Source organism: Pelodiscus sinensis, chromosome 14 (assembly GCF_049634645.1).
Source record: "Pelodiscus sinensis isolate JC-2024 chromosome 14, ASM4963464v1, whole genome shotgun sequence".
Classification (NCBI taxonomy): domain Eukaryota; kingdom Metazoa; phylum Chordata; order Testudines; family Trionychidae; genus Pelodiscus; species Pelodiscus sinensis.
This window is the reverse complement of record NC_134724.1, coordinates 5405902-5424642: the sequence shown is the minus strand read 5'-3', so window position 1 is coordinate 5424642 and position 18741 is coordinate 5405902. Positions and strand designations below refer to the sequence as shown.

The 18741-nt window shown below is 38.5% G+C and overlaps 1 protein-coding gene across 4 annotated transcripts in view; it reads right to left on the bottom strand.

Moving 5' to 3' along the window:
* DENND4A (DENN domain containing 4A) overlaps window positions 1-18741 on the bottom strand; it is a 131540-nt gene that overhangs the window by 46778 nt on the left and 66021 nt on the right. For all 4 annotated transcript variants that reach the window (XM_075896888.1, XM_075896886.1, XM_014576592.3 and 1 more), the window contains exons 9-14: window positions 18420-18564; window positions 17633-17808; window positions 13640-13740; window positions 9627-9845; window positions 9116-9261; window positions 156-289 (exon numbers count right to left, since the gene is read on the bottom strand). In XM_075896888.1, the coding sequence (XP_075753003.1) occupies window positions 156-289; window positions 9116-9261; window positions 9627-9845; window positions 13640-13740; window positions 17633-17808; window positions 18420-18564 (921 nt within the window). The remainder of the gene's footprint in view (window positions 1-155; window positions 290-9115; window positions 9262-9626; window positions 9846-13639; window positions 13741-17632; window positions 17809-18419; window positions 18565-18741) is intronic.

Genomic DNA, 18741 nt, shown 5'->3' with positions numbered 1-18741 from the left:
TTTTTTTTTTTTATATAAACAGAATGAAAAATTATGAGACTGGAAAAGTGTTATTCTATAGTTATTACACACAACTCTATAAAGTGGCTATAGAAAGGCAACCGGGCACATTTTTGTTGTTATTTCCAAATATTTTATCCTACTTCCTTGAATACCTGTACTGCAAAGGATGCTCTTCACCATTAGGTAGGTGAGGGATCTCAGGCGGTGTGATGAAAACGGTATGTTCACTCTTGTAGGACTCATCCAGTTCTATAAGCCGAGTTTCACCACTCCTGTCCATATCTACCTACAGAAATTTAATTACAACACAGTGTGTTTAAGTTATATTTGGTTACAGGAAATTAACTTAAGTCTACCGCACAGCATAGGTAGACATTATGCAATGTTAGCAAAGGATTGTATGTGGGAGCTAATAACTCCTGGCAAGGTGATGATTAAGAAGCACAGCTATTGGAAGGAGGTTAAAAGAGGACTGACTAGGTTATGTTGATGCACTTGTTTGCTCAAGTCACAGAGGGGTAGCTGTGTTAGTCTGTATCTGCAAAAACAAGGAGTCCTGTGGCTCCTTACAGTCTCTTAGTCTTTCAGGTGCCATAGGATTCCTTGTTCTTTTTACTAATGCCTTTTCCCAGTCAAAATATATGGGATAGCGGCATTCCTTCTCTGCTTTGGGGCTAAGAAAACACCTTTGGATACTTGGATACTTTAGCTGTAATTGTTTTTAGCACTTCAGTGTTAACATTATGATCACCTTTGAGATCTCAGAACGTTTATCTGCTTACTGATTAAGTTATTTTTCATTCATATAAGTTCATGGCCATTTTCTTTCCTGATGGATCCCTCTAACTGTTCAGAGCAGTTGGTTTTGTGAAGAATATCAACTTTCAAAGGTAGGACATTGAAAACTTATGTGCAAACAAAAGAAATTATTTCAACTTAATTTTCCAATATGAACATTTACAGTTATTCTTCTATTTCAACTTGATTGCTGACTAAACTAGTAACAGAAGCCTGATCCTAAGGTGTAATTTAATGAGAACAGATAGCTCCGCACAACAATTTCAATTTCTTACATAGTAATTAACTTCTGTAATTGATATAAACTGACAAATCTTTCTGTCTGCTTAGCGTACACATTTAAACAGATGCCATATTTAAGGCATCTGACCTATTCAAAGTAATGGCTGTTGCTCAAACTTTCTAGCTCCGTTAGACAGGAAGAATTGGACTCAGTTGTAACATGCAATTAGTCAAAACAAAAATTGCTGTTTTCCTCAAGAAGCAAAAGGAAACAGAGGCTGCTTAACAATATTACTGAAAGCTTTTCTTTCCATTTCTTGAGCCACAGAAACATTCTTGCAAGAAAGTATGGTTATATCACTGAAGAGAAAGGAAGATTAAAAGAAGAGAATTTTTACCAGACACTAAGGCTACGTCTACATTGCACAGTTATTTCGGAATAAGCTATTCCAGAATAGTTATTCCGAAACAGCTTATTTCGAAATAACATGCCTACACTGCAGGGAAGCTGCAAAATTAGTCCAAGGCAGGCTTCCCTAATGTAGATGTGCTATCTTGATTTAGAGCCCCAGGAGGAATAACTTAGAGTGGCCTTGATGAGGGGCTATTTTGAAATAGCAGAAATGGACATCTACACATGACTTATATCAAAATAGCTATTTTGGAATAGGAGTTATTCTTTGTAGAATGAGGTTTACAGAAGTTGGCACAAGCCATCCATTATTTCGAAATAATTATGAAATAATGGAATTGCTGTGTAGATGCTCGCATAGTTATTTTGGAATATGCACCCTAAGAGATCTTAGTGTTATTGTTTGAATCATGTATGGATGTAAGGAGCAGTTGCACTGGAGAATTTCAGATGGGTTTCAAAACAAGCTACTCAATTAATATTTCTCACCTAGGTAATATTTTATTAGTCCAACAACATTTATAATTACATGAGTGGCTGTGTAGCTCTGAAATGAACCACTGAGATAAGAACAAGAAGGGGACTGGAATTGAAATTTACGTCGTGCCATTGCATAGGTCCTCATCATGTATGTCACATATATGGCAGGCTTCTTTGGCTCTAAGGCAATGTACTGGATTTTTACCCTCAGTCTTTTCTCCTTGAAAGATACTGAGCACATACCTAAACTTGGTCTCTTACTGTGTTAACATTCAGCTGCTTTTAATAAGCTTATTACACATAATGGACCTGTAGGAGGGTATATTTTCCTTTGAAAGTTTATTTCTCTGTGAATACTGCACATGAAGGATGTAAATCTAACCCCTTCACAGAGAGACTAAAGTTTCATAAAGTCTGATTTCAAGCACACTCGGCACCTCTGACACCCCCAACAGGAACTAGAGATGCTCAGCAGGACCTCTGAAATTCATGCCATTTGCAATCAGGATCCCAATCAGGACTTCACTTTGATAGCATAACACCAGCCACCAATATACTATACCACTTACAAAAAATCTTTCAATCCTATCACTAGGGTCCTACAAAATTAACGGTCCATTTTAGTCAATTTCATGGTCAAAGGATTTTTAAAACAGTACATTTTGTAATCTCAGGTATTTAAATCTGAAATTTCACAGTGTTGCAACTGCAGGACCCTAACCAAAAATGGGGTTTTGGAGGATTGCAAGGTTATTGCAAGGAGATCACAGTATTGCTTGCATCCTTACTTCAGCACTGCTGCTTCTGGTGCTGCCACTGTGTCAGAGCTGGGAAGCTGGAGAGCAGCAGCTGCTGTTCAGAAGCCCAGCTCTGAAACTACCTGTTCACCTGCTCAAGCCGACGACCCCAACCTGACTTCGGAGGAGGAGGGCAACGGGGAGACAGATGACACAGAGCTGGAGGATAAGATGATGGACATTTGATCCTAGAGGTGGGTTTTCTCCGAGACATGGCGGTTTGAAGGCAGTGCCACTGATAGCAGCAGTGCTGACGTAAAGATGACATGGTATGGTATTGCCACCCTTGTGTCTGTGCTGCTGCCTTCAGGAAGGGACCCTTGGCCAGCAGTTGCCACTCTCTGGCCACCCAACTCTGACGGCAGCACAGAAGTAAGGGTGGCAATACCATCCATCCCTCCCTCCCTCCCTCTAACACTGCAACCTCTGTTTGGATCAGGACCCTTAGATTGAGAAACAGTGATCTCTCTCATCTCTATAGTACAGAGAAAAGTTACATAAAAGATCAGATTTCATAGGAGGAGACCAGTTTTCACAGTCTGTGACTTATTTTTCACGTCTGTGAATTTGGTAGGGCACTAGCTATCACAAATGAAGAAGGAAACTGCAGTGTTACTTTGTTTGGATGGCAAGTTCTCTCTCACAAGAAATGCTCACTGTCAAATGAACAACTTCTGCCACTGTCTCTTTTGTAAAAATTAATCACCCTGTTGGATCCGACATCACTTCTGGCTTTCTGTCCCTGCAATGCTATTTTCTGCTGGTACCGTAATGCACCTTTCCAACAACAAACAACTGACATCAGGGAAAGTCTCCTTCCTTCCTTCCTAGGACATCAAAATGCTCAATTTTTGCAGCTGCTGTGTTCAACTCAGATACCACGACACCTATTTTACATTCATTGTATTGATCTAAAAATGTACTCTTGCTCTCTTTTGGAAGAGTAAATGTCATCGTCTTCCAGCCCATTTTAAGCTTCACAGTTTCAGAAACTGAAAAGACACATTATCTAATTCAGATTCAGAGTTATCTGTAGAAATTTCAGAATATTGAGACATGTTCTCTGGCAGTTTCTGATATAATCTGCTACAGACAGATCTTCTACATCACAGCCAGCAAATATAGAGTGAGATGTACCTGGCTGAAACCAAGTGTAAACATGTATCGGCAGCAGGTAGTGGTACTGTTATGCATATATAGATCTTTAAATGAATAAAAACTGCACTAAAATTGAGGAAGATGCACACTAATTAATCATTATATTTTAAAAGTACACTTAAAACCAAAAATTTAGTGCTGGTCAAAGGTGCCAAACTGAAGGGCTGACAGACTGAAGTCTTCTCTTTATGCACACAAGCATACCACAACCAACAACAGTATAGGCTTTCTTGAGCTGCCCCATGTCCAATCTAGAGAGGACAACTCAAACAGGTGAGTAGACAGTCTACTTTCTGCAAAGAAGCTAATGAGTCAATAGCAATGGAAACTGAACACATAATATGTCCTTTGGGAACAAGTTTCAGCCACCGTTCTGATTAATTTACAATTTGGTTCTGTCTTTGCCTTCCTATATGTTGTGGTCAACACCATAATACCAATAAAATAACTACAAGTCGCTTCACGCAGGCTAACAGACTGCGGTCAATTACTAGTCTGAGCTGGATTTCAACAGGAGAGACAAGAGGCTACACATTCCAGGGCCAATTCCCCAATCCAGTTAGCTATTATGAAAAACAATTTGTCCATGCACCCTGTAAGTCAAAACACCTTGTACCATTCTAAATATACAATACTGTAAGGAAAATGATACGCCCTGAACCCAGGCTTATTTGTACTAAATAGTCATGGACTACAATGCTTGTTTTTTTAAAAGCTTTGTACAGGGTTAGGTTTTTTTTCCTATAGAAAATACTATGCTAAACTTGAACTGCGAAACCTACAGATCGATACTGTTAATTCCTGAAAGTTCAACATCAGTGGATTCCAGGTACAGGAGAAAAAAAAACAAAAAACAAAAAACAAAAAAAAAAAACCACAGATTTCTGCCGCAACATACAATTAAAATAATGTCACGGTTTTTCTCTTTATCATGTAACTGATACATACATTGATCAACACATTTCTTTTGGTACACAGATACTGTTACTTATGCATTTTACTGCATGAGTGACATTGAGAGAATTAGTAACTCAGTCAGGTCAACAGCAAGAACATATGGCTCTTTAAAAAGAAAAAATAAATTAAACTTTACTTGATAATTTAAATATTTCTAAAGATTTAGAGAAACCACAAAAACAAGTTTTTATGTTTGGTTTCAGCAATGAAGTATATTAAACTCAGTAGTTTAAATGGATTGAAGCATTTCTGAATAGTTTCGGGAAAAACAAGATCTTATGAAATAGCTTAGGAATGCGTAAGACCCTATTTGAATTGTGAGATAGTCAAAATACTGCAGCTGAGTTGCAGACAAGCCACGGAGCATGGCAGAAAAATAATAATGGACCTTTATTATTTGTGGCAATAAAGTTCACTATACTTTTTCTGTGATTTTTTGCTGTCGGCTGCCCAGGGGTGGAGAATGGGAGCTCCTGCTGTAGGTGGCCCTGGGTTCCCACTGTCAACACTGAACATAGCGCGGCTTCTGCTGTCAAAACTGAGGTTAAAGCCTAATATGAAGGAATTCATAATTTCTGCAATATCACAAATTAAGTACGGCCTTAGCAATGTCCTTTCAGTATGCACAATGGATAATCAATAGAAGAATTGCTTCTGTGTAGGGGAAATTAAGATGAGTAAGAGACTATGTCTTGGCTTGAGATTCTTCCATGGTGGGGGTATGGAACAGGGCCATAACCAATTTTAAGGTATGTGCAGCTAGAGCCAGTGTTATCTGAAAGATCTACCACCATGTTGGTAGGCAACCTCATCATTCAGCTGTGTTCAAAGACTACTAACACTAAACAAGTACCTTTGTACCGTTCCCACCATGGACTGATGGCCAATCGAAATATCTGGTCATTGGAGGGAAAGAAGGAGAATTACCTAGCTAACTGTTGATTTTCCCATTGTATAGTTCTTGCATTTTTTAATTTTAGTTAGCTGGATTTATTTTAAACCCAAAAACAATATCAGAGGTAAGGGAGCCAGAGGAATACAATGTGAAAGGACCTTACTATTGCTCTGAAGTTGAAGAAATCCCTTTGAAAAGAGCTATTCATTCAGCCTATTGAGAAAGGTCCGGCTGGGGAATATTACTCTGCAGGGATCAGCACATCCTAGAGGTGCAATATTACTGTGCCTATCTTTAGGTATCCCTATCTTTAGAAGTAGCCGCTCACTTTTGTAAAGTCCATGAAGATGCTTCGATGAAAAGCACAATGCAAGCATTATTAAAAGCACAGTATTTAGACTTTTATTCTCACAACATCCTGGTGAGACAGTACACATTATCCTTGTTTCATAAAAGAGATTGGAAACAGACATACTGTTGACAGGCTGCCTAGAGAAAGAACTAGGACAGGGATAAATTAGTTCCAGAGTCTCAGCCTTTCACACAAAAACTCTGTCTTTTTATTCTTTTCTAAAAGTAGAACCTCTTGCTTTGTCTTAAGAGTTGCATAGACTGTTTTCTGATTGTATAAGGGCAGCATCAACATAAGAGTTACTCCTTCAGAGTCCTGTTTGAAATCCTAAACAAAATCATTTTAACTATGACACTGATTTATGAGCACACAAAAACTATTCAATAAAATAAAATGAAATGCAGCAGAGTAAGCTTGGCCTTTGTATAATAATCTCATTTTGAAAAAAAAGCCCTATTTAACATTAGACACACAATTAGTCTGCACTGCAGTTATGTCTGAATGGTCATTTGAGTACATTCTTGCCTGTCTGCAATTAGTTTAACATGGGTCACATTCTTCAATAGGAAGCCAGTTAAATGTTTTTTTCTGTTGAAGACATCTTGAAGGTTTAACATAAATGTTTAATTAAACTTAATTCATGGTCTAACAATATATACAATTATGCTTTTATTAATTTGGTTTTAGATAACAAGGAAAGGTAACTAAAGGTTGAAAAAGTAGGTAAGGGGAATTGTGCAAAATTACACCAAATTATAAAAAAAAAAAAAAGTATATCAAATCTTTCAACACAATAAGTCAAACCAGTTCTAAATTTTTTTTCAAAGTACCAATTCTTCAATCAGATTTTCCTATGCTTTGCCCCCTAACAAGTAACTTTTTCTAATAATCTTCAACATTAATTCCTGTGGAACAAACAGCAGGTGACCTACTTTACAGGAAATCCTAGACAACAACATGAATTGCTTATACATCAATGTCCCAGAACAGACTGTTCCAGGTACCTAGCAGACAAACAAACAGGTTTTAGATTTCCAACAATATTAACAAGAACTTTTTGTTAGAGTGGACTATGAATAATAATAAGAAATAAAATAATATTTAAAACTGTATGTTGCAATTTAATCCTTCCTAAACAGATACACATTCCTCTGACATAATGCAGAAAATAAGAGGTAGACTTTCCAGTTAAGATCAAGCCAATTTTGGGTATCCTCTTTTGTACATGAAACTAACTTCATCAATAAAAGTGTGTACACAAGTCTTTTTGCCTGTAAAAATGTCATAACATGGCAATTGAGTGGATGTACATTGTTTTGGTCACTATCAGCCATATCCACTAAGAAAACAGGTCTTAAAGTCAAGGTGGTATCCAGGCTAAATAAATTTATTTATAGCAAATGATCCACAAACATAAATCTATTTTGAAATTGGAAGCTCAGCACTCACTGTAAAATAACCTGCCACTCAAAGCCAAATCCAGCAAAGCATTCAGACCTTCTCCAAAAAGTTAAGTTTACAGCTTGTCTACATGGGGAACTCAAGACAAATTAATCTAAATTAACTAAAAGTGAGAATTTAAAGTGGATTGGTTAAACCACATAAAATATCTGTGTGGACACTTTTATTCAGAATTAAAGTGGCCTTAATTCAGTTGAGGCTAATTAAACTTTGGAAATGAATGAAGATAAAACAGAATTAAGGCTACTTTAATTCTAAGTAAAATGTACATATTGGGGCTTAATGTTGTTGAACTAATCCAGTTTGCATTCACTTTGGATTCATTTTTTTCTGAGTGTTCCCATGAAAACAAGTTCTTAGTTACTAGTTAATAAGATGCTGAAAGACACCACTCACAATCATGAAGAACTCCCACATGCCGTTCACAGAACCATTTTTCCTCTTTTTTATATTTTATAGATCTGAGATCAGCTTGGAAATAAAATTACAGCAGCAAAAAATATTTAATTAAATACAGTACAAAGCCATGATGTTAAATTAATGCTACCCACAAAATAGGTCGCAAGAAAACTTGATAAAGATTTTTTGAGAATCTGTAATAATGTATCTTGCTAGCTGAAAAATTCCATGCTAGATACACATGCCATCATATATATTGGGTATTAGGAAATATCCAAAGGTAAAAGTATAATAGCAATAAAAATTAGATTTTAAAACAGCTACAACAGGAAGGAGAACTATGATTTATGGGACTTCTTCAAAATCTCTGATCCAGATGCCAGGACAGCACCCAATACCAGATATGGAGCACCCACAGGGACATCTCTCGAAGAAGAAATATGATTTATGGGAATCACATGTAATTGTTTTTGCCTAGAAGTGTAAAGAGTAAGGAAACAGACAGATGTTTTCTCATTTTACATCCAAAGGTCTGTAATAAAACAATTTTTAAATAAAAAAAAAATTAGGAAAGATGCAAGTACTGAAGTACAATTGATTAAAATAAATCAACTCAATGTCAGCAAAGGTCAAGCGGATCTTATGTTTTCTATATAGAAAACATAAAAAGTAACTAAATGATACTATTCAGTTTCTTATGGTGCTAATATTCCATTCCAAACAATTATACAAAATATCATGCCTCCTATCAAAACTAAACCACTATTTAAGGAATGTGGTATTGGCCCGGAGAACTGCAGGAAGAACAACTAAAATTAGGAATATTGTATTTCTTAATACGGGCCAAAACTTTCAAGTGTCTAGATATGTGTGTGTACAAATTACAATCTGCATACATGTGTAGGGCACTGGAGATGCACTTTGAATACCTGGGCTTTCTACTTACTCATTTTACCTGAATTTTCACTTCAACATCAGAGGATAGTGACTCTAGAGTAATAGTTACACAAGGGCATCAGAAAATAGAAGTGAGATAGAAAAGAAAAAATAGAAATGGAAATACATTTATAATGAAGCCATAGCAAGCGTGTTACAATTATATAAACAAACATATTATGCCATCTACAGTACAGAAGTAAGCAATGGGAAAAGGTAAAATCAAATACTACAAATATACTTACTTTATTTACACAATCATCAAAAAATGCAAGGCTTGCATCCTTATCACTAACAAAGGAACATTCTTCAATGAAGCGAATGAACATTTGAGTTTTGGTCATTGATGTGTAGAATTTTTGATGTGATCGATCTCGACTTTTTAAGAATCCTATAAAACAAAATATATGGATGTAAGAACAATTTGAAGCACAGGAAACAGCTCTTATTTCCACCAACAAACAGGACAATAGTTACAGAAGTTATACAAAAAATATCTTTAAAAACTAGCAATTGTTATGAAATTTCTCTATTATTATTGTGTTAACAAATACTATCAATTAGACACATTTTTGCCTTTTCAGTACTATTTTTCCAGTGGCATCATAACATTTTTGTCCACTACCATTATGATATTTTAATTTTTTTCCCCATTCAGAACAGTAACGAGAAAATTGTTTCTTCAACACTCCAGTGAAAATAGTTTTTGCATATTTTATTAGCTTATGATTAAATATCAATAATATGACCCTTTACCTTGTAGTTCAAAGAGGGAACTTGCATCTGTGGCTGTCTCAGACGGTGCCTGTGTTATTGGCCTTAGGTACGACCGATAACCTTTTAACAATGAAGCCATGAAACAAAGAAATGCCTCCTGGATCTCAATATCTATCAAATGTAATTTCTTCCCAGAATTAAAATCATAGTCATTCATTGCTAATTCCATTAATGCATCTTCGCTTGGTCTTTGCTGCACTGTGAACAATAATAGTGTTAAAACACTCTCCTAGATCAATGTTAAAAAAAAAATCTCAGTGTTGACCAAAACTATGATTTCCTTCTTAACTTATTGGGGGATATGTGAAACCAGTAAGATAAGAGAGAATATTATAATATTTGGATTATCTGGTTTAAACAGAATAGTGAAGTAAGATGATTAGTTTAATATGACAGTACACAAATCACTAGTCTATGGATTTTACAAGAGGCAGAAGAGACAAACACATTTACCTTTTCAGTTACTATGGCAACAAAGAAAGAATTAGTGCAGACACTGTTTAGTGGTATGCTAATAAAAAGGGTAGTTTATGGAATCTGCTGAAAATGTTGCAATTATGAAAGATGCCTTTAGGTCTTTAGTCTTCATACAAAGGCATTAGTATCCAGATCCCCAAGGCTTCTCTCTCTCCCACTCACAGAATGGTAACATGTAACAGTGCCCATATAGAAAAGAAATATATTTTCATAATTGTGTCCCACTGTTCCAACACATTACAGGTGCACCCACAGTTCTATTAGAAACCATGCTCATATGAATTTAGACTTGGTGACCATTTGAAAAGGAATCTATTTTATTCTAAATTATATACACAAAGGCGGGCAATATTTTTTAATGGGAGGCCACTCCAAGATTTTAGTAAGTGGTCAAGGGCTGCATTTCTATGGAGTGGGTGTGGGGTCTAAGATGGTGGATGGGATGTAGAAGGGCGCTTGGGATAGAGGACTGGGGTGCAGATGGGAATGTGGGATCTGAGAAGGAGTTGGGTGAAGGAGAGGGTTATGATCTGGGGTAGGGATTAGGAGTGCAGGGTCCAGAGGGGGTACAAGTTCAGGAGAGAATTCTGGCCTGGGGGACAGGTGTAGGAGGAGGAGGTGCAGGGTCTGGGAAGGAGTTATGACCTGGAAGAAGGGGGGAAAAGGGATGCAGAGAGTATGGGTAGTGACAGGGAAATGGAGTGGGGCAGGGAATATGGGTAGAGCACGGAAATGGAGTGCAGGATCTGGGAGGAGGTATGGGTGCATGAGAGAATTCTGGTATAGGAGGCAGTGCAGGGTTTGGGAGGGAGTTGTGACCTAGAGGAGGTGGAGAGAGGGGATAAGGAGGGTTTGGGTGGTGACCTGGGGCAGGAAGCTGGGGGAGGGGGGGGGGAGAAAGGAGGTGGGGTGCCAGAGGCAGGCTTTGGCAGGGAGGCTCTTATCTAGGCAACTCCCAGCCAGCAGCTCTGCAGGAACCTGAAAAAGGCTCTATGCTTGTCTGCTGGGCTGGCTGCTCCGCGTGGCTCTGCTCCAGCACAGGAAAGGGGAAGGAGGGAAGAGGCTTTCCTTGCTGCCCCTGCCGCCAGCAAAATTTCTCAGCTCCTATTGGCTGGAAACTGGCCAATGGGAACTGAGGGATGTTGCTAGGTGGCAGGGTCAGTGCATGAAGCTTCCCTGTCCCTCCCCAGTGTCCAGAGCAGTTAGAAGCCAGTGGCTTGCGCTGCTGTGTAGTGAGGGTGCTGGCGAAGTGGCTGCGGGCCGGATCCAATGGCTTGGCAGGCTGCATCCGGCCCACTAGCCACCTTTTGCCAACCCCAATATAGACTGTGAGCAACTTCTAAAATATAAAGAAAATCATTTTCTGACTGCAAGGTTATATGTAGCCATTAAGAAACTATGCCATCTTCAAAATAGTTTAATCTTAAATAATAAATACTGACATTAATGAAGCATGCTGTTTTTAATAAGTACTGAGCAATAAAAGACATTATTAGTTTCTAATAGCTTCAATGGTCAAGATATTTAGTCCATGTTATTACTCTGTCTTCCTCTCTGTCTAATCTCCCGCTCATGCATGTCAATCCTCTGAAAATGCTGCTTTTCAACATACCTACCACAGCTACCATAGGGCCCAGTGGCAGGGCTTTGCAGTTCCACTCATGGCCCTTGGTACTGGGTATGCAGGAGGTGAGTAGCAACAGTGTGCACAGGATTTCAGCTACTCTAATTTCATCTCCACTGCCCACCTCAACAGCAGCCTTAGCATAAGCCTCCAGATGCCCTATTTTAAACCGGGGCTAAACAACTATCCCAAGAATAAAAAATGCAAATTGCACAATAAAACTGTGCACAGAAATGGAGCAATGGAGAATCAGCTTAATAAACACAATTAGCTTGTGGGCCAAAAATACCTCAACTGTCAGATAAAGACATGAGGACAACCAGATGGTCCATAAGACACAATCTGCTAAGTAAGAGCTTTATAGGTCTTGGCCTCCTTTTGGCTCTTCTGACCCCTCTCATCATGCATCTTCACTTTGTGAGGGTAGTGGGCAAGGTTCCCTCTAAGCTGCGCAGCAGCACGGCTCCACAGCTGCTTAATGAGCCCCACCCAGCTAGGGGCTTAGGACTCCATGCAAAGAGCTGCCTGGCTGGGAGAGGGGCACTTCTTCCTCAGCTACAGAAGCATCTCTCTGCTGAGGACAGAGCAGCGAGTCTCTCCCAGCCAGTAGAGGCTGGGCTCATTAAGCAGCTGCAAGGCTGTGTTACCATGCAGCTTAGTGGGAACCATGGCAGTGGCAAGGGTGAAGAGATGTCCTTTCGCTAACGCTTCATCTCTATTGATGTTTACACATGCCAAAAGCCAGGTATACTAGAATCTCAAAGATATGAACAACAGAGTCGTGGACCGACTGGTTACCCTGACACCGTGGCTACCTCTAGACTGGCATGATTTTCCGCAAATGCTTTTAACGGAAAAGTTTTTCCGTTAAAAGCATTTGTGGAAAAGAGCGTCTAGATTGGCACGGACACTTTTCCGCAAAAGCACTTTTTGCGGAAAAGCATCTGTGCCAATCTAGATGCGGTTTTGCGCAAGAAAGCCCTGATCGCCATTTTCGCCATCGGGGCTTTTTTGCGCAAAACAGTTTTTAGCTGTCTACACTGGCCCTTTTTCGCAAAAGCATTTCCAGAAAAGGGCTTTTGCCCAAATGGGAGCAGCATAGCATTTCCGCAAGAACACTGACAATCTTACATGAGATCATCAGTGTTCTTGAGGAAATTCAAGCAGCCAGTGTAGACAGCTGGCAAGTTTTTCTGCAAAAGCAGCTGCTTTTGTGGAAAAACTTGCCAGTCTAGATGCAGGCCGTGTGAAATTGGAAATAACTGATCATGGAGGAGCAGAGACAAAAAAGCAGCAGCAAAATATTATACTGTTTCTGTATTGTGCCTATGTTTAAAATACATTTGGGCTGCCTATTCTCACCCCTAAGCATGGAAGTGCCACTTCCAGCAAACCACTGGGGCTGCCTGAGTCAGCACAGCAGGAGCAGCACTGGGGTCTGTGACGCTTTACCTCCACCACATTGGGAGGAGGATTGTTTTAGTCCCCCTCCACCAGCCTGCCCCCACATAGCACCATACTGTTTTCACACAGATGTGATAACTGGAAGGGGGATAAGCTTGCAAACTCATGACAGTACTGAACACAGATACTGCTGAAACCAAGCCTGGAGCATCAGGAGCCACGCTTGGTTCAAGTTCAGGGTTATGAACTTTTCAGAACTATGGACATCCTCCAATTCTGAGGTGTCTGAAACTGAGGTTCTAATGGTAACTGTTTCTAATCTTTATGCAAAACTTCCCTTTTCTGTAAAACATTTTATGACATTTATCACAAAGGATGCCTTCAGCTAAATGTACTGTAATTACATTTACCAATATGTTAATATTAGCTACAATGCATCACAGTTAGTGAAAAATCTTTTTCTATACTTCACTCCTGCCCCACTCACATTCTGCCAATTGTTGATACAAGTTATTTAAAGTGTTCATCAGATTTTTGCAAGGTTTCTTTGGTAAGATCTTCCACGAAATAGTTTTCTTATCTCCAGTTCTAGAAAGGGAAGAAGAAAAAGTATTAATATTCAGAGACGACATCTTGTTCTCTGTACAGCTGCTGGCTCAATTGTGGTCCTGCTCTATGACTAGGAGCTACAGTAACACAAATAATACATAAAAATAACAATGGAAATATATTTCTACCCAGGATCATCTCAAGAAGGATGTACTCCTATATGTATAAATAAAAATGCGTGTGCATTCACAATCCACTATAGAAAGAATGGTCTTCTGAGCAAAGGAGAGAAAAGCAGGCATTTAAATTTGCTTTTGCAGTTTAAAGAAGTAAAAGGTTGCATATTATTTATTATGGTCTGTATTTATTAACTTTTTATTTAATAAAGTTTTTAAATTATTTTGCTGCACAGAAAAGAAGGTGCTTGCATATTATGAAATACAGCAACTATATATAGTACTTTTTAAACTGTTGTTTGAAGATGGAAGTGTCTGGAATTTTGTGATGACTAGAATTATGCAATGACCTGAATAAATTAACACATGAGGTGAAACCAACTCTGGTGAAGAGCTGGGTTGAGGTGATACAGAAATCACACTGTTTCATTGTCAACAGAAGGCAGTGACATGTCTTTCAGACCATACTAAAGTGCAAAACAGCAAAAAAATCTCAACCATCTGCTTTTTACTAAACAGTTTATGTACATGATATCCACAAATTTTATATGCTCAAAGAAAAGCAGCTGAAACTAGCCATTGGCTGTAGAAGATGAATACAGTAATAATGAGAAGCAGAAGATAAGCTGAATCAACAGAAAAACTTAAAATGTTAACAAAAAGACAGCAGTGGGAAGGAAATGCTGCTTTCTAGGGAGCCCCTTCCTTCCCCACATAAAAGAAAAAAATAAAAACAGATAAATCAGTTCATTTTCAATAGAGTGTCAAAAATGCAGAACAGAAGAGAGTTGTACATAATCTATAAGGACAGTATGCCTTAACACAATTTTTTCATAAACATTTTTGTTAAATCGCGGCCATAAATTTGCACCAAAATGAGACAGATAACTATCCCATATTTAATGATAAATTAAAAACAAAAAAGGATCAATGAACTTGCCAACTTCTTTAATGAAAAATTAATGAAAATGATACCAAAAAGAAAAGCCAATAGTAGGACAACATAGGACTGTTCTTAAAATGTATGATCTACAAAAATATTTAACTGAGCTTAAAAACTATGGTTTCCTTCTTATTTTTGGTGTTTTGAAACTTTTATATGATATAAAGTTGTATTAAAATATACAGTAATCCAACAGTCCCAAAAGTCTTTCTTAGAGTAACTTAGTATTACTGTAGTTTGTTTCTATTCTGAATAATTTTACTTAAATTCTATCAGTAGGACAATATTGCTCAAACGAGGTCATTTTTACAGGTTATCCCAGAGAAGTGTACCAGGCTTAGTTTTTTTCGGTGCAAAAGTTCCACTGGACAATATGTGGAGACTGGATTTAAAACACAAAAAGATACACAGACCTATTTCTTTGTTTCAGTAACATTCAAATTATCTCACTAGTCTGTCTGAGCTCCATTTAGTCTCCAGACCAAAGAGTGTTTACCTCATGCCTTGCATCCAGCTAGTAATTATGACTACATCATTTCAAAAATTAACTACTGAAGTTAACAATACTTCCTGTACAAGGCTTCTTGTCCCTCATCCCTTAAAAATAGCCCAATCTATGTACTGTTTGACTATTTTTTGTGGACCAGGTGATCATGATGGAATGAATAAAAAGATTCTCATTTGAAGAGCACAGGAAGAATGAAATCAATATTATTTATCCAAGAAATTGAATGATTGATCTGCATTCATGCAGTTTCATCCACTTACCAAGTTTTCCCTTTCGGTAACCTCCTAAAAATATACTATGGCTACGTCTATAGTGTGCTGTTTTGTGAAAGAAATACGTAAATGAGGCAAAGCATGGAATATCACTGTGCCTCATTTGCATAATTAATGAGCAGCCTCTTTTTGCACAAGAGGCTTTTGGTGCAAAAAGGAGCTGTCTACATGGCTCCTTTTTGCACAAAAACCCCCTCTTTCGCAAGAGCCGTTCTTCCTGACAAACAGCAGAATGGCTCTTGCGCAAAAACCTCTTGTGCAAAAAGCAGCCACTCAATTATGCAAATGAGGCGTGGCGATATTCCATGCTTTGCCTCATTTGCATATTTCTTGCGCAAAACAGATGTAGCCAAAGGGTTTGTCTACACAGCAAAGAAAAACCCATGGCTAGCCCCTGACAGTAGATTTGGGCTTGCATTGCTCAAGATGCAAGGTCTTTTCACTGTTTGTAGACTTCAGTGTTTGGGCTGGAGCCTGAGCTCAGAGGCCTTCCCATCCTGTAGGGTCCTAGTGCCTGTGCACCAGCCCAAAAGCCTGCACAGCAATAAGCGTACAGGGGCACAAGCCCCTGCAGCCCTGGGCCAGATAAAGTTCCCTCTAAGCTGTGTGGTTACGTAGTAGTCTACCAAAGGCTATGCAAGCGCCCACAGCTGCAGGAGGGAGAGACACTTCCTCCGGGCCCAGAGCTGCTGCAGTGGGGAGAAGCTCCTCTCCCCCAGCTCTGGCTCCAGGGAAGAGACACTTCTCCCCCCAAGCCCAGGACTGTGGCAAGGGGAGAAGGACTCCCCTCTCACTGCTGCAGCCAGCACTCCATCCCCAGCTCCACCCCAGATCCCACATCCCTAGAAGGAGCTCTCAGCAAGTCACTTACACTCTCTAGAGAGTGTACGTCTACACTTGCACCCTCTTTCAAGAGAGGGATGAAAATGAAGACATTCGAAATTGCAAATGAAGCCAGGATTTAAATATCCCACACTTCATTTGCATATTTGTATTCTGGCACTATTTCGAAATAACAGATGCTGTTAAAACGCAGTTATTTCGAGAAAAAACCCTTCTTTCAAAATAACCCTTATTCCTCATACAATGAGGTTTACCAGTTATTTCGAGAGAAGGGTTTTCTCTTGAAATAACCGTGTCTTAACAGCATCTGTTATTTCAAAATAGCGCTATTTCGAAATAGCGCCAGAACGCAAATATGCAAACGAAGCACGGGATATTTAAATCCCGGCTTCGTTTGCAATTTCGAATGTCTTCATTTGCATCCCTCTTTCGAAAGAGGGTGCAAGTGTAGACATACCCTCTGAGTCTCAGTGTACCAACAGAAAAACTGCACTAATACCCACTGATTTCACAGAAGGACTGTGTAGATTAGATTGGTAATATTTGTACTGGGCACTCAAACTTACAGCAATCTACATGCTAACTATTAAGAAGAGACAAGGAGGGTGAGGGTCATTTTTTTTTGGACCAACTTCTATGGGTGAGACACAAGCTTTTGTACCACACACACAGCTCTTCGGGTCTGGGAAAGGTGAGCTTGACAGCTAAATGGAAGGTAGAACAGACTGTTAAATCATAAGTAGTTAAAACATATTCTAAGGGACCATTAGAGACAAACAGGATCTTTAAGATCTCTGAAGTTAGAGGGGGGGGAAAAGGGGGATTTGTGAGTTCTAAACTGTTGCAATAAGCCATAAATCCAGTATCTTTGTTTAGTTCCTAATCTAGTGTGTCTAGCAGACTTTTGAATTTAACTGTTTATGCTATATACAGACAAAGAGATGATGTCTGGGGATGATAGTAAATGAGGATCCTATCTCCTTTCTGCTGAATTGGACAGAAATATAAATGAGCAGTTGCTTCTGGCCAGAGAAGCAGCTCCGTCATAGAAGACAGAGTGTTAAGATGCTGTTACACAACTGAAACGTAAGGAGTAAAAAACAAACTTCAAATGGAATCTCTCAGGTTTTTGCCACATAAAATCAACAAATATCACAACCATACAAGAACATCAGTAATAAATACTTACTGAGAAATGGTGTTGGTATCTAGGTCGACACAGCTAACATCTGGTGGGGGATCATACAGATCAAAGTATCTTGAATCAATTCCTACTATGAATGGACATGGTGCACTTAACACATCTGCCAGTGCCAAGGGGCATAGAGGAATGTATGGGCATGGCCAGTGGAAAGGAAATATCATCTTTAAAAAAAAAAACACACACATACACACACAATATTCAACTGATATTTATAGAAATATACAATCTCAGACTGTTTGCCACATTATAAAAACATTTAACAGAAAAAGTAACAGCATATGATTGACACTGTAAACTAATATTAAATAACTGCTATCATTTGAAAAGGCAATTTAATTTTTTTTAGTTTGCTTATTTATTCTATAAAAGATTTTCTGCATACTAGCCATTTCTCAGTAGAGACACTGACATTAATCTGTGAAAGGGAGGAACTATAAAAATGATATACAGCTACCAGCCTTTTGAGGGTAGAGGCAAAGAATATAGTCCCACTGGGAGCCATTTAGGAAGTTAAAGAATTCCTGCATTTAGTGCATACATATTAAAGTGACTGGCACAATAGTGTAAATAAGCAAAAGCCAAAGACAGGATGAAATTCTACCCTCAACTTATTTAACCTCAATTACTTCTGTGGGATGGCAGAGGGGAAACCTGGGCCTTATTTTGTAAGTAACACTCAATCCCAGAAGTAGTACTATGTTATTTTACCATTTATTTAAACAATATTCGTTTTCACTAAAAGATATGACTATGAAAAGATAATGCTACTTACAGAGACTAATGCCTCTGTCACACTAGTAAGGACAGACGGTCGTAAGGAATGTATGAGAATTTTATGTTCTGTTACAGCAAATACAAGTAGAGTTACTGCATTCTCAGGCCCTAGGTTCTGAAGCAACGTAGAAAACTTGCCACCACTGTTACAAAACATAAATCATTGGTGAGTATCAAAAAATTAGGCAGAGAAATGTTATAATACATTGCACTGAAAATATAAACAAATATAAAGAATTCATAACTGAATTTAAACTGGGGTGTTGTAAACATGTCAAACTTAAGTTTTTCATTTGCGTTTATTTTTTGCATTCTTAATA